The sequence below is a fragment of the Coregonus clupeaformis genome, chromosome 1, assembly GCF_020615455.1.
Source record: "Coregonus clupeaformis isolate EN_2021a chromosome 1, ASM2061545v1, whole genome shotgun sequence".
Classification (NCBI taxonomy): domain Eukaryota; kingdom Metazoa; phylum Chordata; class Actinopteri; order Salmoniformes; family Salmonidae; genus Coregonus; species Coregonus clupeaformis.
The window spans coordinates 91,678,345-91,696,764 of record NC_059192.1 but is presented as its reverse complement, the minus strand read 5'-3'; the positions used below and the strand labels follow the sequence as shown (position 1 = coordinate 91,696,764).

At 46.0% G+C, this 18,420-nt stretch overlaps 1 protein-coding gene across 1 annotated transcript in view; it reads left to right on the top strand.

Moving 5' to 3' along the window:
* The window catches only part of cgnl1 (cingulin-like 1), a 39,272-nt gene that overhangs the window by 3,044 nt on the left and 17,808 nt on the right, over window positions 1-18,420 (top strand). Inside the window, exons 2-8 of the mRNA XM_045223382.1 lie at window positions 3,365-5,088; window positions 5,221-5,315; window positions 7,486-7,582; window positions 8,148-8,245; window positions 8,539-8,691; window positions 9,696-9,834; window positions 10,120-10,332. Of these exons, the coding sequence (XP_045079317.1) occupies window positions 3,796-5,088; window positions 5,221-5,315; window positions 7,486-7,582; window positions 8,148-8,245; window positions 8,539-8,691; window positions 9,696-9,834; window positions 10,120-10,332 (2,088 nt within the window). The 5' untranslated portion in view covers window positions 3,365-3,795. The remainder of the gene's footprint in view (window positions 1-3,364; window positions 5,089-5,220; window positions 5,316-7,485; window positions 7,583-8,147; window positions 8,246-8,538; window positions 8,692-9,695; window positions 9,835-10,119; window positions 10,333-18,420) is intronic.

The following is an 18,420-nucleotide window of genomic DNA, read 5'->3' as shown; positions in this document are numbered from 1 at the left end:
TTCTCTGCAGATCCTCTCAAGCTCTGTCAAGTTGGATGGGGAGCATCGCTGCACAGCTATTTTCAGGTCTCTCCAGAGATGTTTAATCGTGGTCAAGTCCGGGCTCTGGCTGGGCCACTCATGGACATTCAGAGACTTGTCCCGAAGCCACTCCTGCGTTGTCTTGGCTGTGTGCTTAGGGTCGTTGTCCTGTTGGAAGGTGAACCTTCACCCCAGTCTGAGGTCCTGAGCGCTCCAAAGCAGGTTTTCATCAAGGATCTCTCTGTACTTTGCTCCGTTCATCTTTCCCTCTATCCTGACTAGTCTCCCAATCCCTGCCGCTATAAAAACATCTCCACAGCATGATGCTGCCACCACCATGCTTCACCGTAGGGGTGGTGCCATGTTTCCTCCAGATGTGACACTTGGCATTCAGGCCAAAGAGTTCAATCTTGGTTTCATCAGACCAGAGAATCTTTTATCTCATGATCTGAGAGTCTTTAGGTGCCTTTTGGCAAACTCCAAGCGGACTGTCATGTGCCTTTTACTGAGTGGCTTCCGTCTGGCCACTCTACCATAAAGGCCTGATTGGTGGAGTGCTGCAGAGATGGTTGTCCTTCTGGAAGATTCTCCCATCTCCACAGAGGAACTCTGGAGCCATGTCAGAGTGACCATCGGATTCTTGGTCACCTCCCTGAGCAAGGCTCTTCTCCCCTGATTGCTCAGTTTGGCCGGGCGGCCAGCTCTAGGAAGAGTCTTGGTGGTTCCAAACTTCTTCCATTTAAGAATCATGGAGGCCACTGTGTTCTTGGGGAATTGTGTGTAGATTGATGAGAAAAATGTTTTATTTAATCAATTTTAGAACAAGGCTGTAATGTAACAAAATGTGGAACATTTCAAGGGGTTCGAATACTTTCCGAATGCACTGTACATGTCATAACATGCTATAAGTAACTGATATTCTTCCATAAATAACTGGGGTACTGTACATGCACAATATACAAATCTGTTTTAGGGATTTTGAATTATGAATTGCATAATATTTCTAAGGCTTAATAGCTCACCCTGGAATATGAATAAACTCAGTACAGTAATAATATCAAACCTGCCCGTGAATGTAACTCTTTTGTATTCCGTTTTTAATCTGGAATCAAGGCAGTGTCCTAATAACAACACACCACCATGATGTAGAGAACCAGTCACTGCACTGGAAAGATCAAAGGCAGGGCCTTGACATCCTAACCCCCTCTCAGCACTGACCTTTGGTCTGAGGTGCATGGGGACCGTGGCGAGGGTAGTGCTCTAGTTATGGAGCGCAGGGGAGGACAGGAGGGGGAGAAATTGGCTCAGCAAGTGTTTCCTCCCTTGCAGAGAGTAACACAATGAGAGGAAAGGGCTGCACTCACACCTCACAGCATTTGTGTTGTTGGATACATGTGATACTTGGAGTGAAAGAGGCTATTGTGTCGTCTTCTGCTTTTTTCTGTCCTCCACAGTGCCGTTCCTTTTGGATAAGGGGCTTTAACTTGGCCTCATTGTTTTCCCTTCCCTTCAATGGCTGTAAAGTATGAGGTTCTGTCCTCTGAGTATTAATAGAATCAGGAAGAGCCTGCTGCATCACTCCTATTCTCCCTGTCACACCTGATATTAACATGCTGGTTCAATTCTGTAGAACCGTAAGCAACACTCGTTTTCAGTTTGGAAGAGTGATTTATTGAGATTTCCTCAAAGGTCTTGCTGGCCTGTCTGTGCATTATCTGCTGTTACCTTTGTTTCAAGTCATTATCATAGCTCTTCCATCCCTATCACAATTTGTCCTGCTATTGTAACACCAGGCCATTCATGACATTCATCTATGTATTTGTTTGTTTGGGGGTGAAATAGGACATTATCAGCTGAGCCTACAGGACTCTGATAAGAGCCCATTGTCTATAGAAACACATGGTGCCCACTGATGTCTGTGATGCTGTGCGTCTCTGCTGGCCTTCCTGTGAGCTGATACAAACCTGTTTCTCAGGGTCAAATAGCCCTATGCTCTGGCCTCAGCTTCAGACGACACACCACTTGTAATCTGGCAGATCATTCACACGTATTATATTTCTTTACTCAGAAGACACTCAGATACTTGAGTCAAATAACTTGATCTCTACTTTATCTGCGTATTATAATGTGAATACACAATAGTGTCAAGGTGGTCTAAATATTCAGTCGCTTGTGTATATTGTTGGCAGGTATAGTAGCAAACAGTTGAACCTATCAACACAGGTTCCTGTCATCAGTGGTGTAGTGTCTCTCTTCATGCTGTGGCTTTAAGTGGGGTTGATGATAATGGCCATGCTGAAGGTGTATTACCTCTTACCCCAAGCTGCTCTTCCCATGGTATACTGTTACACCGACCAGGGCCCTCTACAGGGACTGCAAATCACAGTATATTTTACAAAGACTGGCAGAGGTTGGTTCAAAAGATTCACAGATAGACAGACAGACATGCACACATGCACACACACACACGCACACACGCACACACACATTCACTAACAAAGACATTCAAGAAGGTTACTGTATAGGCTACGGCTATTCATAGTCATGGGATTTCAAGGTGTTGTGTGACATATCGTTGGAGTCTGTCACTATGCTGTCATACCACTTTTTTATTGTTAGCCCATTAGACCTTCTTACACCTTTATGTGCAATAAATATTCATTTACATATGTATATAATTATTCACTTATACCTGTTAGTAACAGCCTATTACAGCGCATTAAGGTACCAATTAGTAACCTGCTTGTTATGGTTTCATATACAGTACTTGGTCATGTTTGCCCTTCAAAAGAGTGTAGGAAATGTTGACTCACTGTTTTGCAAGTTCAGTGTTTTGATAAAGACTGGCCTCTCATGTTATTTTAGGGCAGTGCAGTGTCTCACTCCTTCATTTGGCAGGATAAGGGAAAGGGATAACTTGTCAGTTGCACAACCGCACCTCTGAATCAGAGCGGTGCAGGGGGCTGCCTTAATCGACATCATCGGCGCCCGGGAAGCAGTTGTTGTTGGGGGTTAACTGCCTTGCTCAAGGGCAGAACGGCAGATTTTGCCACCTTGCCGGCTCGATCAAACCATAAACCTTTCGGTTACTGGCCCAACGCTCTTAACTGCTAGGCTAACTGTGGTGGAGCTGAACAGTTAGGGGGCTCTCTGTGGAACCACTCTCTAGACACAGAGACCATTAAGTACAGAAAAAATGAAAATTAGACCAGATGACATAATCAAATGTTGTGAGGCTTTAAACTCTGATTAGCAGGCCATGGAGCGGTGAAACATTTGCTGACATTATTAAATTTGATGGCATCTCATTTCTGACTAAACCAGATTATGTCCTTTTTTGCAGAGGTGGGCCTGATCCAGGGAGAGGGATTTATTATCTTGCTGCATTCCTGATGGAGTCGTACAGAGTCAGCCAGCCCGCCCGCTCTTCCAGGCCTCACAATGGAGGTGGCTCCTATGGCCTCAGCATTAGGGTCCAGGGGATTGACGGACACCCGTACGTGGTGCTGAATAACCAGGACCGTGGGTCCCACTCCTCCTATACAGATCCTAATAGTAACGGCTACAATGACACACAGGGCTCCTTCATTGACAGCTACCATGAGTATGACTTCAAAGGAAGCAGGGAGGCTGTCTCTGACAGCCCCTTTGTTGAGTACAGGTCCCAGAAACAGATGCAGTTTGGGGGCTCTCACAATGGAGTCACAGAGCAGGGGAAGAAGCCAGCATCCACCCTGCTGAACTTCCAGAGGCACCCAGAGATCCTCAAGCCTTATGATCCCGGAGAACAACACCTTGAACCTGGACGGCTACCACAGCCTTCCTCCCCGGCCAATGTCCCTGGCAGAGACTGGGAGCACCTACCAGGGCTCTTCTCCCAGATCCACCTCCCCAGTAGTCGCCCATGCAAGGTCCTCCAGCCTGGATCATAGGAGGAGTCCTGCCCTGCAGGAGAGAACACAGCCTCAGCCTCAGCCCCAGCCCCAGCCCCAGCCAGCCCCCTCTAAGCCTCAAACCAAACTAGTCCAGCCTCAATCCAAGCCTCAAGCCCAGCCGGCTCAGCCACAGTCTAAGCCTCAGACCCAGGTGGCCCAGCCCCAGTCCAAACCCCAGTCTCAGCACCAGTCCAAACCCCAACCCCAGTCTGTGCCACAATCCAAACCCCAGTCTCCACCCCAGTCTCAGTCTTCACCCCAGCCCCAGCTGCCCCAACGCGTCCCCATACCCCAGCCCTCTGCTGTGTCCAGCCCACCCAGTGAGCAGACCAAGGCTTCCTGCCGGTCCGCCAGCTCCATTAGCAGTGCCAACTCTAGCCTGGAGCACAGCCGCCATGAGCCAGACGTCCTCCCCCTGCGCAGGGTTGATTCCAGCGGCCCCGTGCTGCAGTCCTCGTCCCGCTCCCGCCACTCCTCTACCTCCTCTACCGACCAGCTGGATGCGCTGTACGCAGATACCATCAACCGCCACCAGAACCGACGCTACATCCCCTTCCAACCCGGCACGGGCCGAGACATCGACACAGGCTCCATCCCCGGCGTGGACGAGCTCATCGACAAGTTTGACGGTAAGGATGGTGGTCACCAGCGACGAGGCAGGGCGGGCCGCAGGAACAGGATCAACCCAGAGGACAGGAAGCGCTCAAGGAGTGTGGACAGCGCCCTTCCCTTTAGCCTCCGGGGAGAGTCGGAATACATGGATGAGTTTAGCAAGAACCAGGGGAGGTCTACGGAGCACGTCCTCCGCCCCTCACAGCTGTATCTGCAGAAGGTGTCTGGGAGTAAAGACACCTGGGTGACAGCGGTGGAGGGTAAGCCAAGTGCCAAAGCTACGGCCTGTGGTAGCAGTGCTCCAGGCTCCCCTCAGAGCATGACCTCTAAAGCAGCAGGCTCCATCCAGGGGTATAAGGCGGTGCTAAATCGCTCCTCTACGCTACCCCTGGACAGTACAGATGCTGAGGATGGGCAATCTTCACCAAGCACAAAGATTTTAATAAGTGTGGCTACAACCTCTCTATCCAAGCCTTCCTCTAACTCGGGCAAGAAGCCTGGTGCAGAGATGGATGTGCAGGTAAACAACACATTATTTGTGATTACAGTTAGGTTAGTTGTTTAACAAATCAGTCTCTATTACTACGTAGCTACATGTGAAAGTATCTGTCAGAACTCTGATGGCTCTCTGCTTATTACCTCTTGCATCCAGGTGACACCTGATCTTTTGAAAGGTCAGCAGGAGCTTTCACAACAAACACATGAAGAGACGGCAAAACAGATTTTGTTCAATTACCTCAAGGATGGGTGAGTTTTTACCTCACTGATGTAATGTTCCTGGTTCCCTTTTTATTGCAGAACATTTTCCAGTTTTACAGCAATGTCCATTCAATCTAAATGGTATCGTATGTATAGATTAATAGTAAATGTTTTGTACGAATTGCTAATATATTAATACACTAGTAGGCAACATGATGACACCATGAGTATCACTTCACTATGCAGCGGGCAGTAAACTGCACAGTCTAAACATAACATGTGCCAAGTTACACTCTTAAAACTGCAATATGTAACTTTTTGGGCTACCCCACCAAATTCACATAGAAATTCACATAGCAATATGTGTTATAGCGCTGTCATTCTAATTGAAAGCAAGTCTAAGAAGCGGTATATCTGTTCTATGTGTTCTATTTCTATGCTTCCTGTTCTTAAGTTTTGTTTTTGCCTTTTTAACTTTCGGTTTTGTACACCAGCTTCAAACAGCTGAAAATCCTATATATTTGGTTATGAAAAAAATATTTCACCGCTGTTTAGATGGTACAATGATTCTATACACTATACTTGCTTGTTTTGCCACATAAACTGAAATTAAGCAACTATTAAAATTTTTGCAAACAGGAAATGGAGGAAAGATTTCTGCACAGTGCATCTTTAAGTAATGCATCATTTGAAAAAGAAAATGCCCCATGGGAGCACTTGAACGTTTTTTATTTATCTGAGTCTGACTGTTTGTGAATTTATACTCCCATTCAGTCTCCACCTCCATGTCTAAGCTGTGGTCGATGCAGCTGCTTAGTGGTGTTCGATCCTCTTCCCATTTCTCTTCCTCTCTCTCTACTGAGGAATGTAGGGTATCAACCTTGCTCTATCACCTGATTCTTGATGTTCACCTTTCACCCCACGCTGTAAATCCCATCACTTACAGTTGGGGGAAATGGAGGAGTTATCGGTGGGAAGCATCTCACATATATACTCTGTCAGATTAGTATCTCTATGGTGTACTTCACATGGTTTAAGATAGATGAACTGGTGAGGGTGATACATTTCCATTTTAGTCATTTAGCGGATGCTCTTATCCAGAGCGACTTACAGTTAGTGAGTGCATACATGTTTTTTTGTTTTTTTCATACTGGCCCCCGTGGGAATCGAACCCACAACCCTGACATTGCAAGCGCCATGCTCCACCAACTGAGCTACTCGGGGCTACATGATGGTTTATATTATTAAATAGTAAGATGAGGTGCTAGACAGTCTTTTTGTTGTTGTTCAGCTTGCTAGTTTCACTCTCTGACAGTTTTATAGCTAGACTAGGTGAAAAGGCTTTGGGAGGGGGGTGGGGAGTTGTTGGGGGTTTACAAAGCTTAAACCATGTATGTTCGGCATGAAGCCAAGTCTGAAAGTCCAGTGCATATATCCAATACGATAACATGTCAATCACAGCACCAGTAAAGCTGGATCTTGGAGTTCCTATCCAATCCCAGGTCAAGTTCTGTGTCTCTCACAGAGCATTGTTTCATGGTATGACTGTACATTTTGTCCATGGTTTTAGAAGTTTTGCATTTTAAATCCTAAACTTCTGAAGTGCCTCAGTTCCTCAGTCTCTACATTCCATGTGTGCTCCAGGTTTGGTCGATGTCCAGCGAGTGCAGGAAACTGCTTTGGTTGTGTCAGGTCACAGGTCAGGGTCAGAAGTCAATGGAAAGGAACACAGATGGAAGTGGTGTGCTGACACTGAGTCATCAAAGAAAGGAAAAACATTCACCAGCTGAAGTTATAAAACTTTGATGAAGGAGGGGGGCTAGAAATCCCCTGTCAGGTAGTGGAATGGAATGGAACCTTATAACCTTTCCCCGGGTTGTGGCAACCCAATGCTCTGTTCATTCTCTGTCCGATATAGGAAGAGAGAGGGTGCACCCTGCATACAGCCCGGCTCTATAGCAGGGCCAGGGAGTGAGGGAGACACATTCCCCAGCATGTGCCTCCTAATGGATGGGCGTAATGAGGTTGAGCGGGTCGCGAGGTGACACATCAAAGCAGTGGGCCCCCGGCAGAGCAGGAACCAGAACAGTCTGGGATTAGACCCTGACCTGATCCACCTACCACACACAGAGACCCCTCTTTAGCCTCAGATCAGCCGAGTGTGGGAGTGCACCTGTGTTCTGACTGTGTGTGTGTGTGTGTGTGTGTATGTCCGCAGGAGCACTGATAATGAGGACACCACCAAGAGGAAGGTCAACCTGGTGTTTGAGAAGATCCAGACATTAAAGTCGCGGGCAGCGGGGAGCGACAACAAAGTGAGGCATTGTGGAGTTGTTGTAATTCAACTCAACAAACAGCTAAATCTGTGAGCCTCTTATCTTAGCCTTAGGCCCCGAAGCTTTCGCTTGGTGAGCAGCATACAAGCCACCAGGCTGTGTTTACCTAGCATTGACAACAGCCACTGTGGTTACCACCTCCATCAGTGGAGTCTGGTGGGAGGAGCTATAGGAGGACGGGCTAATTGTAATGGCTGGAATGGAATAAATGGAAAGGTATCAAACACATCACACATATGGAAACCACATGTTTGACTCCGTTCCATATATTCCATTCCAGCCATTACAATGAGCCAGTCCTCCTATAGCTCCTCCCACCAGACTCCACTGACCTCCATGTGTAAACCAGTGCATTATGGGGAGAAACTAGTCACCACCCTTCCTTTTGTTCACTGAGAGCTGCCATGAACCAAAGCAACCGACATGTTTTTGTATTTTACAAAATAAGACATCTTAGAGTAATGCTATCATGCATCATATTGTGAGTGATTTTGAAAAGGGAAATGGAGTCAAATATAACTCCTGTCTCTGTTCCCCCTCCCAGTCTCCTGACATAGCTACCCAAGCCAAAGCCCTACAGGAACAGAGGGTGGCGCTGGAGAAGGAAGTTGTTGAACTGAAAAAGCAGCTGGAGGAGCAAGAAAGGTAATACTATGATGCCATGTCAGACATGTTGAACCTAGCTGCTATCTTGGATGCCTGTGCAGGACATGAGAATCCCTGGCTCCCGCCTCTTAAAACACAATAATCCTATTGGTGCTAATAGCTAATTTAAGCAGACCAGTAGACATCACAGCCACTGAGTTTGTTGGTTAGATACTGTCAAAACTGTCATTTAGATACTATACAATGAACGTCATGCATTTCATATTTATTTGGTGTGGTGAGGTTAATGGTGTTTTATTAAAGTGTGTGTGCGTGTGTCCTTGCGTGTTAAAGAAACAGATGGGTCTGACTGAGGCCAATGAGAAGGCCGGAGCCGGCGTGAAGGACCTGCAGACAGAGCTGGAGAGGAGCCAGGAGGAATGCTCCCGACTGAGGGACAAACTGGCCAAAACAGAGGCTGAGCTCCGCACCACACTGGAGGAGTAAGTGACCGACCACCAGTGAATACACACTGTGAGGCATGGAGTGACAGATCGACAAAGCCCGGCTTTAAGAAACCAGCACAATGTGGATAATCCTCAGATTTACGACTCTTATCAGGAGAAAGTTGTTTATCTATATCTCTTTTATTAGTTTTTTCTACGTGGAGGATAAAGTTGTAGGTTGTTTTCTGTGGTCACAGGAGGATTATATGTTCTAATGTGTTCCTTGTGCTTGCAATCTCTTTTCGGCCATTAGAGTTTCTGTCTTTGTCTGAACATAATGGCCTCCTATAGTTCTCCTTCCCCTCTGACATTTCGTGTTAATGTACACTGCAGAGTCCCACCAAAGCCCCACAAAGTGATGAGTGTATATCATAATGGCTTAAATGTCTGTTGATGTTGGACTAATCTGTTAAACCTGGGGATGGCTCTGTTGATCCTGATCATGGACAATCACAATAGAGACTGGCCATCCAAGCGGATGGCAGCTGACAGTGGAGGCCCTGTTTGAGCCAGACTCCCCAGTAATCTAATGACATAGAGACATCCATATCATGGACTCCATAGAAATCAGAGAGAGAGACAGAGAGGGGCCTGCCTTATAAAGAAAGAATCACTCAACTACTCTCAGTCATTGTATAATTGATTTCATTTTTCAAGAATGGATTCTCTCTTTTGAAAAAGGTTAATGTCATTACGTGGGAATAACTACACTGAGCTGGGGAATAAGCTGAGCTGTGGTGTTCAGTCTACTTACTCTACATCTGCATGCAGGACCCCCTGTCACTAAACAGACCCTCTCTGTGTTGGAGTGGGCAGGTGGTGTGACTGTGATGTGATTGGTAGATCAGTGCCCAGGTGCTCATCATAGCCCCTGTTAGCCTGAAGAACAGGCATTTCTGACAGAGTGCATGTTGTATCATTCCAATGTGTGAAGCAGGGTGCAGGTGTTCAGGTGATGGTGTGTGTGTTGTGACTGTGTGCTGCTCTGTGTGGTCTGGCAGGCTGTTCCAGGTGAAGATGGAGAGGGAGCAGTACCAAACAGAGATCAGGGACCTGCAGGACCAGCTGTCAGAGATGCACGACGAGCTGGATGGCGCCAAGACGGCGGTGGCCGACGGAGAGAAGGATGCCATGATGGAGGTAAAACACAGGCCAGGTCCCACAGCTCTCAGAGGACAGAGCGTTGCCATAGAGGAGCTTAGCGGCCTGCATGGAAAGGGCTGTGCAGTCCCATAATAACCACCATATCAATACTATTGTAGTGCCAGTGTTGGTCATATGTAAACATGTTATTCTTACTGGCACATTTGCTGATGCAGAATTGCAGTAATGGCAGTGCTGGAGATTTCTGTGCACGTCACCTGTTGACGTAGCAGTTCATTTTAGTGAGACACTGTCACTACTTCCTCCTCTCCTCCTGTGTAGGACCTGATGCAAATGAAGCTGGACTTACAGGAGGTGCTGCTGGCCAAGGAGGAGCAGGAGGAGGTGCTGAGGAGGAGGGAGAGGGAGCTGACTGCCTTGAAGGGAGCACTGAAGGAGGAGGTGGCCACACACGACCAGGAGGTGGATAAACTGAGGGAGCAGTATGAGAAGGAGATCCGCAAGCTGCAGACGTCTGTGGAGAAGGCCAAACAGGTAACTGATGTTCTTGGGACGTTGTGTCATGGTCCCATGGAGATTTTGTCTAGTTTCCGGTTTGTCCCGGGGATGTCTCCGAGGACGTTTTTAGGACTTTCTTGGGACATTGTGTCATGGTCCCATGGAGGTTTTGTCTGGTTCACAGTTTGTCCCGGGACGTCACCTGATGGTCGCAAAGAAATGTTCTCCCCCACCCCAAAAAAAAAACATGATTACACTGTGTATGTTTATTCATAACGTAATTATTGCTTAACATGTCCTCACCTGGGATTTGAACTCACAACATGGTTCACAGCATTCCGATCTTCCTGCTACGCCACCATGTCTGTATCAATAACTGATTTCACCTGTAGCAGGCCCATTCCTACACTTTGCACTTCAAAGTCAATCTCAGCTCTGTTAAAAATACACAGAAAAAAAACTATTATATTTATCATTAAAACAGAATAATATGCCCCACCAACATTAGACAACTATACTGCAAACCCAAACTCAAATTGCTGAAATAAGTAAATGAAATCAATGAGAGAATAGTCAGATTAACCGCTAACTACAATAGCAGTGCAGATGGCACTCTTTTGCTAAGTGCAGAGATGTATTAAAGGTAATGAATGTGTAGGGGACTTTCAAATTCTACAGACTTTGTGGCGCAGCAGAAAGATCAGCATACCCACATTCAGAGGTTGTGAGTTCAAATCCCAGGTGGGGTCATATTGAAAAGTGATCATGTCAAATGAGATCGTATTGTCATTCATTAAATAATTTAACACTATTTTAGCTGAACAGCGTACCACTTACCTTAAAACACCCATACAATTTAATTACTTTACTTATAATGGTGTGGGACACGTGGGACCATCACATGACAAAAACCTCCAGGGGACCATGACACAATGTCCCAAGAACCTTCAGGGGACCATGAGACAACATCGCAAGAATGCCGTAAAAACGTCCTCTGGGACGTCCCACGTTACAAACCGGGAACTAGACAAAACCTCCAGTGGACCATGACACAACGTCCCAAGAATGTTCAGAGGACCATCAGTGGACCATGACACAACGTCCCAAGAACATCCTAAGAATGTCCCCGGGACAAACCGGGAACTATAAAAAGGTCCTCCAGAGAACGTTCCCTTGGGACCATCACGCAACGTCCTAAGGACTAGTAAAATTAAAGTCCTGAGAACGTCCTTTAAAAGGTCCCGACATGGTCCTCAGTGATGTCCTGGGAACTTGCAGGGAACTTCACAAAGATCCCCCCCCTTGGGACCATCATGTAACGTTTTTAGAACGTTCTTAGAACGTCAGTGGGATAACGTTGTGCCAAAACCCTTAAGGGACCTAATGGTGTTGCCATATGTTCGGCATCAGTAGATATTCAATAGCTTTGAAGTGAAATTACCCTGAACTTTCCACCAGCTTCAAAGTTGCTCTGGATAAGAGCGTCTGCTAAATGACGAAAATGAAAATGAAATGAAAAATAAGATTACTCCCCCATCATTGTCTACCAGCTGTTAAGATATTTCATTTGTTTGGAACAAGTGAATAATGAATGCTATCCATAGGCCATTGAATTTGTATAACTTTAGTGTTCCATTGTGTATTTACTGAGGAAATGAAACCCTCATTATGTGTTATTATAAGGAAATCAGGCCTTTGTGTATATTGAGATTTAAATGTTACAAACAGTATGCGTACTTGAATGAGTGTCTGGAAAGTCCTCTAGGAGTTAGTGAATCATTGACTGCATGGTGCCAGTGTTAGAGAATGTCATAGTTCTATACATTAACTGCTCTACTTCTCTCTCTTCTTGCACTTGCCTCACTGCATTTCACTGCACACACTGTAATAACAACCCCAGCTGAAGGCTGAAAAACAAGTCTGAAAACAGTTCAACTGTGCTGGGCAAAAACACTCCCTCTTCTGTAGTTCAGCTGAACCAACCAAGATAAAAAAGAATCAGCTATCTGACAGTTAAACCAACTTGTCATCACTTTTCATTGGAACTTTTTGGACTCTGTTTACCCTAGATGACATATAGTGTCATTAAGAAGCTTTAGGAAGTATTTCATGATGTTGAGGTGTTGTTTCGCTGTAAACATATTTTACTGGGTGGCTCAACAGGAAGAAAAATAGGACAAAACAAAGCATTTTAAAGACTTGGTAGAGGGGATGGGGAGAGGGAAATGGACTAGTAAAGAGAAGACAGGGTAGGGAACTGGTGGGGAGGGCAGTTAGGTGAGAGCAGAAATAGGGCTAATGGAGGAGAGAGGCATAAGAGAATCACACTGACAAGGCTAGAGGAGCATTGTGTTGACTAGGTGTTGCCTGGCTCACATGCTTCCTGTTTCTGTCAGGGCATGGAAGTCCTCTCCTTGTTCCCAGCTTCCTCCTGCTGTGGTGGGGGTCTACACAGCAGCCAGCCCCTTCTGAGATCATTTCCCTGCTTGAATAGAGTTAATTCCATTTCTGGGGAAGATTTTGTCATCAAGAATTCACCGCCAGTGCTTTGTAAACAAGTGAAAAGATGGCTGACCTTATTGTTACTCAGTATTCAGACAGTTTGGCTGCTATCAGTTTGAGTTTATCTTCAGTAATTTGGGCCTTTCCCTTAAAATACCAATCCATTGTTAGGTTGTCACACACAAAAACTATTTATGGCGGTTACAGTCTACTGTCCTTTTATCCACCAGGCATTGGCAGGATTGAAAGTAATAATAATTTCTGCATGTGTGAGTGAGCGACCGCACAGCCTGCTGAATTGCTTAGTATAAAGTGTGCACGGTCTGGCATTCATCTGTCCTCTGTCCCATCGAAACGCTGCTCCTCTCTCCTTCGGCCATGAAATTTGCATTGATAGGGCTGCCCCATGCAGAGAATAATGCTGGAAACTGGAGCACTAAATCGTTCCCGTTGCCCGTTAATTGCAGTGGCAAGCCGTCACTAATCTAATGAGCTGTAGTTCATGAGTTGTACAGTGTTCCTCCTCTCTCTGTCTCTGTTCATCCATTGAAAGGGCAGGGGTAATTGTGGACCTCAGTAGATGAATGATGAGTTTGTTTCACACAATAATAGCAGCAGGGGTTGGGATATGCTGAATAAAGTGGGTCAGGGGAGTAATGGAGTGGACATCTCCCTGGAAATATGCATATGTTTGTTTTGTGTCATTACATTTTAGGTTCAATTGTATTTTTATTGAGTTGTAGCATGGGCCATTCTTTAGAGGTTAATCTGTAGAAATAGAAACTATAGAGGTCAAACAACAGTATTCATAGAGAATCTATAATCAGACTGTAGCCTACTTACTGTAGATTACTTATTGTAGATCAGTTCTGTGGAAGTCAGGTTTTTCACAACAGTGAGACTTGAGGGAATGTGAAAAATGTAAACAGATAAGGTGCAGTGAGCAGAGAGAAGGGTGTGTCAGAGAATGTTCCTGGCTGGACCCCCTCCCTCCTGGCAGACCCCCTCCCTCCTGCAGACTCTGTTACAGTGCTCCAGCTCTGACCAGTGGGTGGGGTCGGGAGGGGTGGGACGTGACCATGGCTCTTCAGGGGGCTGCTGTTATACCCCCTCTCAGGGACATTCCTGATTCTCAACGGTCTCTCAGAGGGCCCAGACCCAACCCCAGACAGCCCCAACCTCTAGACCCAACCCCAGCCTCTAGTACCAGCCCTAGCCCCTAGTCCCATTTCCAGGCTCAACCCCATTCCCAGCTCCAGCCCACTCTCACCTCTCAGCCTTGATCCCCTCCCTCCCTCCACCCTACCCATACAGTCCCTGTTGCATTTTCATTCCAAAATGAATTAGCCCCAGTCCCAAGCCTCAGCCCTTATAGCCCTATCCCAAACATCCCCTGCCACACTGGCAGCCCCATCCCCCAGCTTCTAGCCCTCCACTTGAGTGATCCCTGCCTGTCTTTATTTTCTCTGTGAGCTGGAGTGTTTGTGTGTAATCATTGAAGCCATGTGGCTTGGTGAGCACCTCCTCAGGGCTGTTTGAAAGTAAAGAGTCCCACAGGAGGCAGTGTGTTTCCTCAGTTGATGATAGCGCTCTGCTGTGTTCCCTTCCCAGCACTGCTGGAAGGTGATGATTTACTGGGAGGGAGGGAGGGAGGGAGGGAGGGAGGGAGGGAGGGATTGATAGAGGGAAGTGATTTCTCTGGAAATCTACCAGCGAAAGAGAGGAATGAGTGTCACAGCCAAAGTTCAGCGTTTTTTCGTGTCCATCTGGTTGTTATCGTGTTCTTCCCTGTTTGAAGAATTTGCCTTCAAAAAGGCTTAGGAGTTAGGATGGCTTCTCAGAATTGTTTAGATGTACTATGATATGCTGCTGCCTGTAATGTTCTGCCCAGAAATAGTTTTTCACTGGCTCATTGGATGCACACACATTTTGGTTGCATCTCCTTGCACAGAGCTGGTTGTTTATGTGTGTAGTGAGAGAAGTTGTTCCCCTGCCATGTGAGGGTCGTGCCTGTGTGAAAGGAGGCTGTGGCCTGAATTCATGGGCCTATTGTTCCTCTGATGCGTCACTGCCTGGCAGAGCTGGTGAGGACAAATACCCCCAGGAGTGTGGAGTAGAGTGTCAGCGTGCTCAGGAACGTGATGTACCGCAGCTTTAAGACCAGATGTAGAAAGCTAAGGATTTAACTCACTCACACCGAGACTGAGGAAAAGTGTGGTTTCTCTACTCAATAGGCCGTTTTGTGTAGGTACATTGCTTTTAAACATCCAACAGAGTAGGGAGTACTGGCAAGTACAGGCAAAGTATTTAGCCTGCACTTACTGTCCAGTGGCATAGTCTGCTCAGGTTGCAAGTGGCACTGGTCACTCTCCCTCCAGCAGGATCTGACCTCAGCTCTGACATTCAAAGCCCAGTCATTTGACTGTGATTTCCCCCCAGCCTGACCAGGCAGCATGATTCCCCAAGGTCTGGCTTTTGTCCAAGAGTGAAAATAAGTTCTATGCTCAATTTCAGTTATTTCTTTCTACCATAATGACTTTCTGAAGGGTCTTTTGATATTCTAATCACCCTGGGTTGGCCTCATATCAACCATTTAAGATCATAATAGAGTACTATGTGTGTGTGCAGTTTGACATTGTGTCATCCCACTCCCTTCCTTTGAAGCCACTGGCCTTCTGGCGAAGTGCTACACAATAATAATGCCACATTCTGGGAGGCTTGGAGTTTTGTGACAGTAAATGTTAATTCTCTGGTTCCATTTTTTAGACACAAAGGGCCAGTGTCCCTCAAAGCTCTACTGTGACTGCCTTCTCACTGCACTGGCCTATTTCATTCTCTATTAAACCCAAACACCCCTGCAATCCTATCATTTGGCCTAGCAATAGAGCCTCCATTTAAAAAGGTTTCTGTTTCCATGTCCCGAAGGACAAGACAAGATTTGATTGCTGGCATCTTATGGTGACTGGAGAGATGCCAGTGCTCCTCAAGTAGCAAGTTTTAATTTCCACTGCAAGCCTTTCTCCCAAGCCATCACAAGCCTGTCTTTACTAGGCAGACCCTAGTCTATGTGCCTTTTGTTGCAGAGCAACGCTATTGTAATGCATACCTCCTTGCTGGTGAAACAAACCAAGGCTTATTCTTTGCCAGAGAAGAGCTTGAGTGACCTGTGGTACTATTTCTTTTCCTTGAAGACAGAATACTTGGTGTTGAATATGTAGTGTTTAAACACTTTATGACTTTGCTAATGGTTTCAAGTGGTTTTAGAGGATGTTGACTAAGCTTAAGGGAGCATCTGGAGAGTAGTTCTATAGGGGCACCCTAAAGCCGAGGGAGTCTGTTAGGTGCAGTCCTGGGATTGGTTTATGGGAAAACACCCATATTATGTTACATAGGGCATAGGATATAAATACCACAGTTAAGACAAAGGAGGTCAGAACAACTTATTATTTTGGGTCGTTGGTCTCCAGATGCCTGCAGACGTCTGTAAACTTATGCTGAAATCTTGTGATATAAATAAACCTTTATAATCAAAGTACAGTGTAAGCGGACTCCTTGGTCTCACAGCAAAGATTAGCATCATTTTTAGATACAACAAATACCGTTAACTTGATATCACGCAGGATATGACCCGTAGCTGGAAGGACCTTGGTCATCTTTGTGCTTGTATTTAGTCACGATTGCCTATCTCGACTTCCCCTCTTATCCCATGTTTACTTTTCCCTCGGGGAGAGCACATGAGTGGAAGTCATTGGAAAACAGGACCATAAAACATTGAGGCCGCATCAACCTTGGCTCACAGTACCCTCTAACTAAGGTAGACTGAAGTAAAAAATAATACATGATGTGGTGTTGAGCATTGATTTTATTCACTTGTGATTGTGGCCAGTATGTGTCTGTTTGAACGATGTCACCACCAGTGTGTTGTTGCTGCTGGGGTAAAGGGATATCCTGTGTTTGTCTGCATCCTGGCCTAGGCCCTGGGTTAGGTAGGGGGAACACTCTGCCCCTCAGCTCCTAACTAAAGCCTTTCTGTCAGGGATGCTGCTGGGACATTATAGCTACTTGACAATGTGTCAGCTCAATCAAAGAAGTGTTGCTTTGCGCCTTTCCCAAGGCCATGGTAGAACAGAGGGAGCAGAACACTATGCTCCCCTATAGTTACTTATTTTTAATATACTGCAATCTTACACTGTGAGTGTTACAGTCTGAAATAGGTATTATTTCTAAAACCTAATGAATGCTGTATGCCCACAACAGTATACTCATATAAAAGGTTGTGTTCACTATTATGATTGCATGTGATAGTAAACACATAAAATGTGTTTAGGGGTGTGGAAGGACTTTTACGTTAATCTCTGTAGTATAGATGACACCAGTCTGTGACAACCAATCAGAGGGTATGTTACTCACGGACAAGGGCATGAGTACACCACAATCTTTATTTTCAGGATTTGTTTAAGAGAAACATTTTGATTCAGTTAAAAGTCAGATTATACTTTTTTGATGCGTGGTGGATTTAGAGTGGATTAACTGTCTTGTCATCTTAAAAAGGGATATTGATGTGCCTAAAAAAATGTGAATAGAGTGGTGCTCTGCTTGGTGTGGGATTACCCTGGCAGGTTTCTTGTGGACCGTAATTGGTGCAGGAATATCAGCAATCTCCATTGTTTGTTCCCTGGGCTCCAAAGTGGATTCTGTAGGGGTTTGTGTGTGTTCCCAGTGACCTGAGAGCACCCAGAGAAAGCTGATTGATTTGACCCGAGCTCACACACTGGGCCATGCATACTTCACTGCATTGTTAGTGCCACTGTTTTTACTGGCCGCACAATGGTAGTCAATGCCTGATTATAGACAAACAGTTTAAGAGTACACGAGAGCCCTTGAAATCAAACTTCCCAATTGTTAATATTGAGGCTTTGTAACAGTCTGAGCCAGTAAAAAATGGCAAACATAAGGAACAATGATCACCAGGGCACCCTGTGAATTTCCACCACCCATGGCTCTCTCTCCCCCTCGCCCTCTGGGTGGTAGTGCCCAGACTGGGCCCTCAAAGAACCCGGGGTGGGAAATGGGACAGTGAAAGAGGGGGTGAGGGGATGTTTGTATGAGAAAAAAATTAGAACTGCATTTTATGTATGTTCCCCTCTCCCTCAACCTGATCTCTACCCACAGCCCCAGTTGATTACAGTTTGAATACAGAGATTATACTACAATCTTCACATATTCTAGCTAAGGAGGCTAAGTGACCTGTAAAATAGTGATGTTTTTCACAAGCTTCTATCCCCTGCTGTCCTTGGATTCTGTACAGTCATAGACAGGTGAAAGATGTTATGATATACCCAATGTTTTGAAAGAGATAACACTGCCTTCGTTTACACATTCTAAGGATGTTTTTTGTGTGAGAATATCCTGGTCTGGGTTATAGGTAATTCCAGTGACACATGCATTTCAGTCAGTTAGTCAGTCAGTCTGTGTACTTGCAGGCTCCTCCTGTGCCCCAGCTGACCCAGGCAGGGATGAGGGTGTTGGGGAGGGGAACAGGCCCAACAGGCCCCAGTGGGTCATGGAGGTGGCATGGTTAATGATCTGTCTTCTCTGCTCTCCCCTCCACTGGGTGACTTT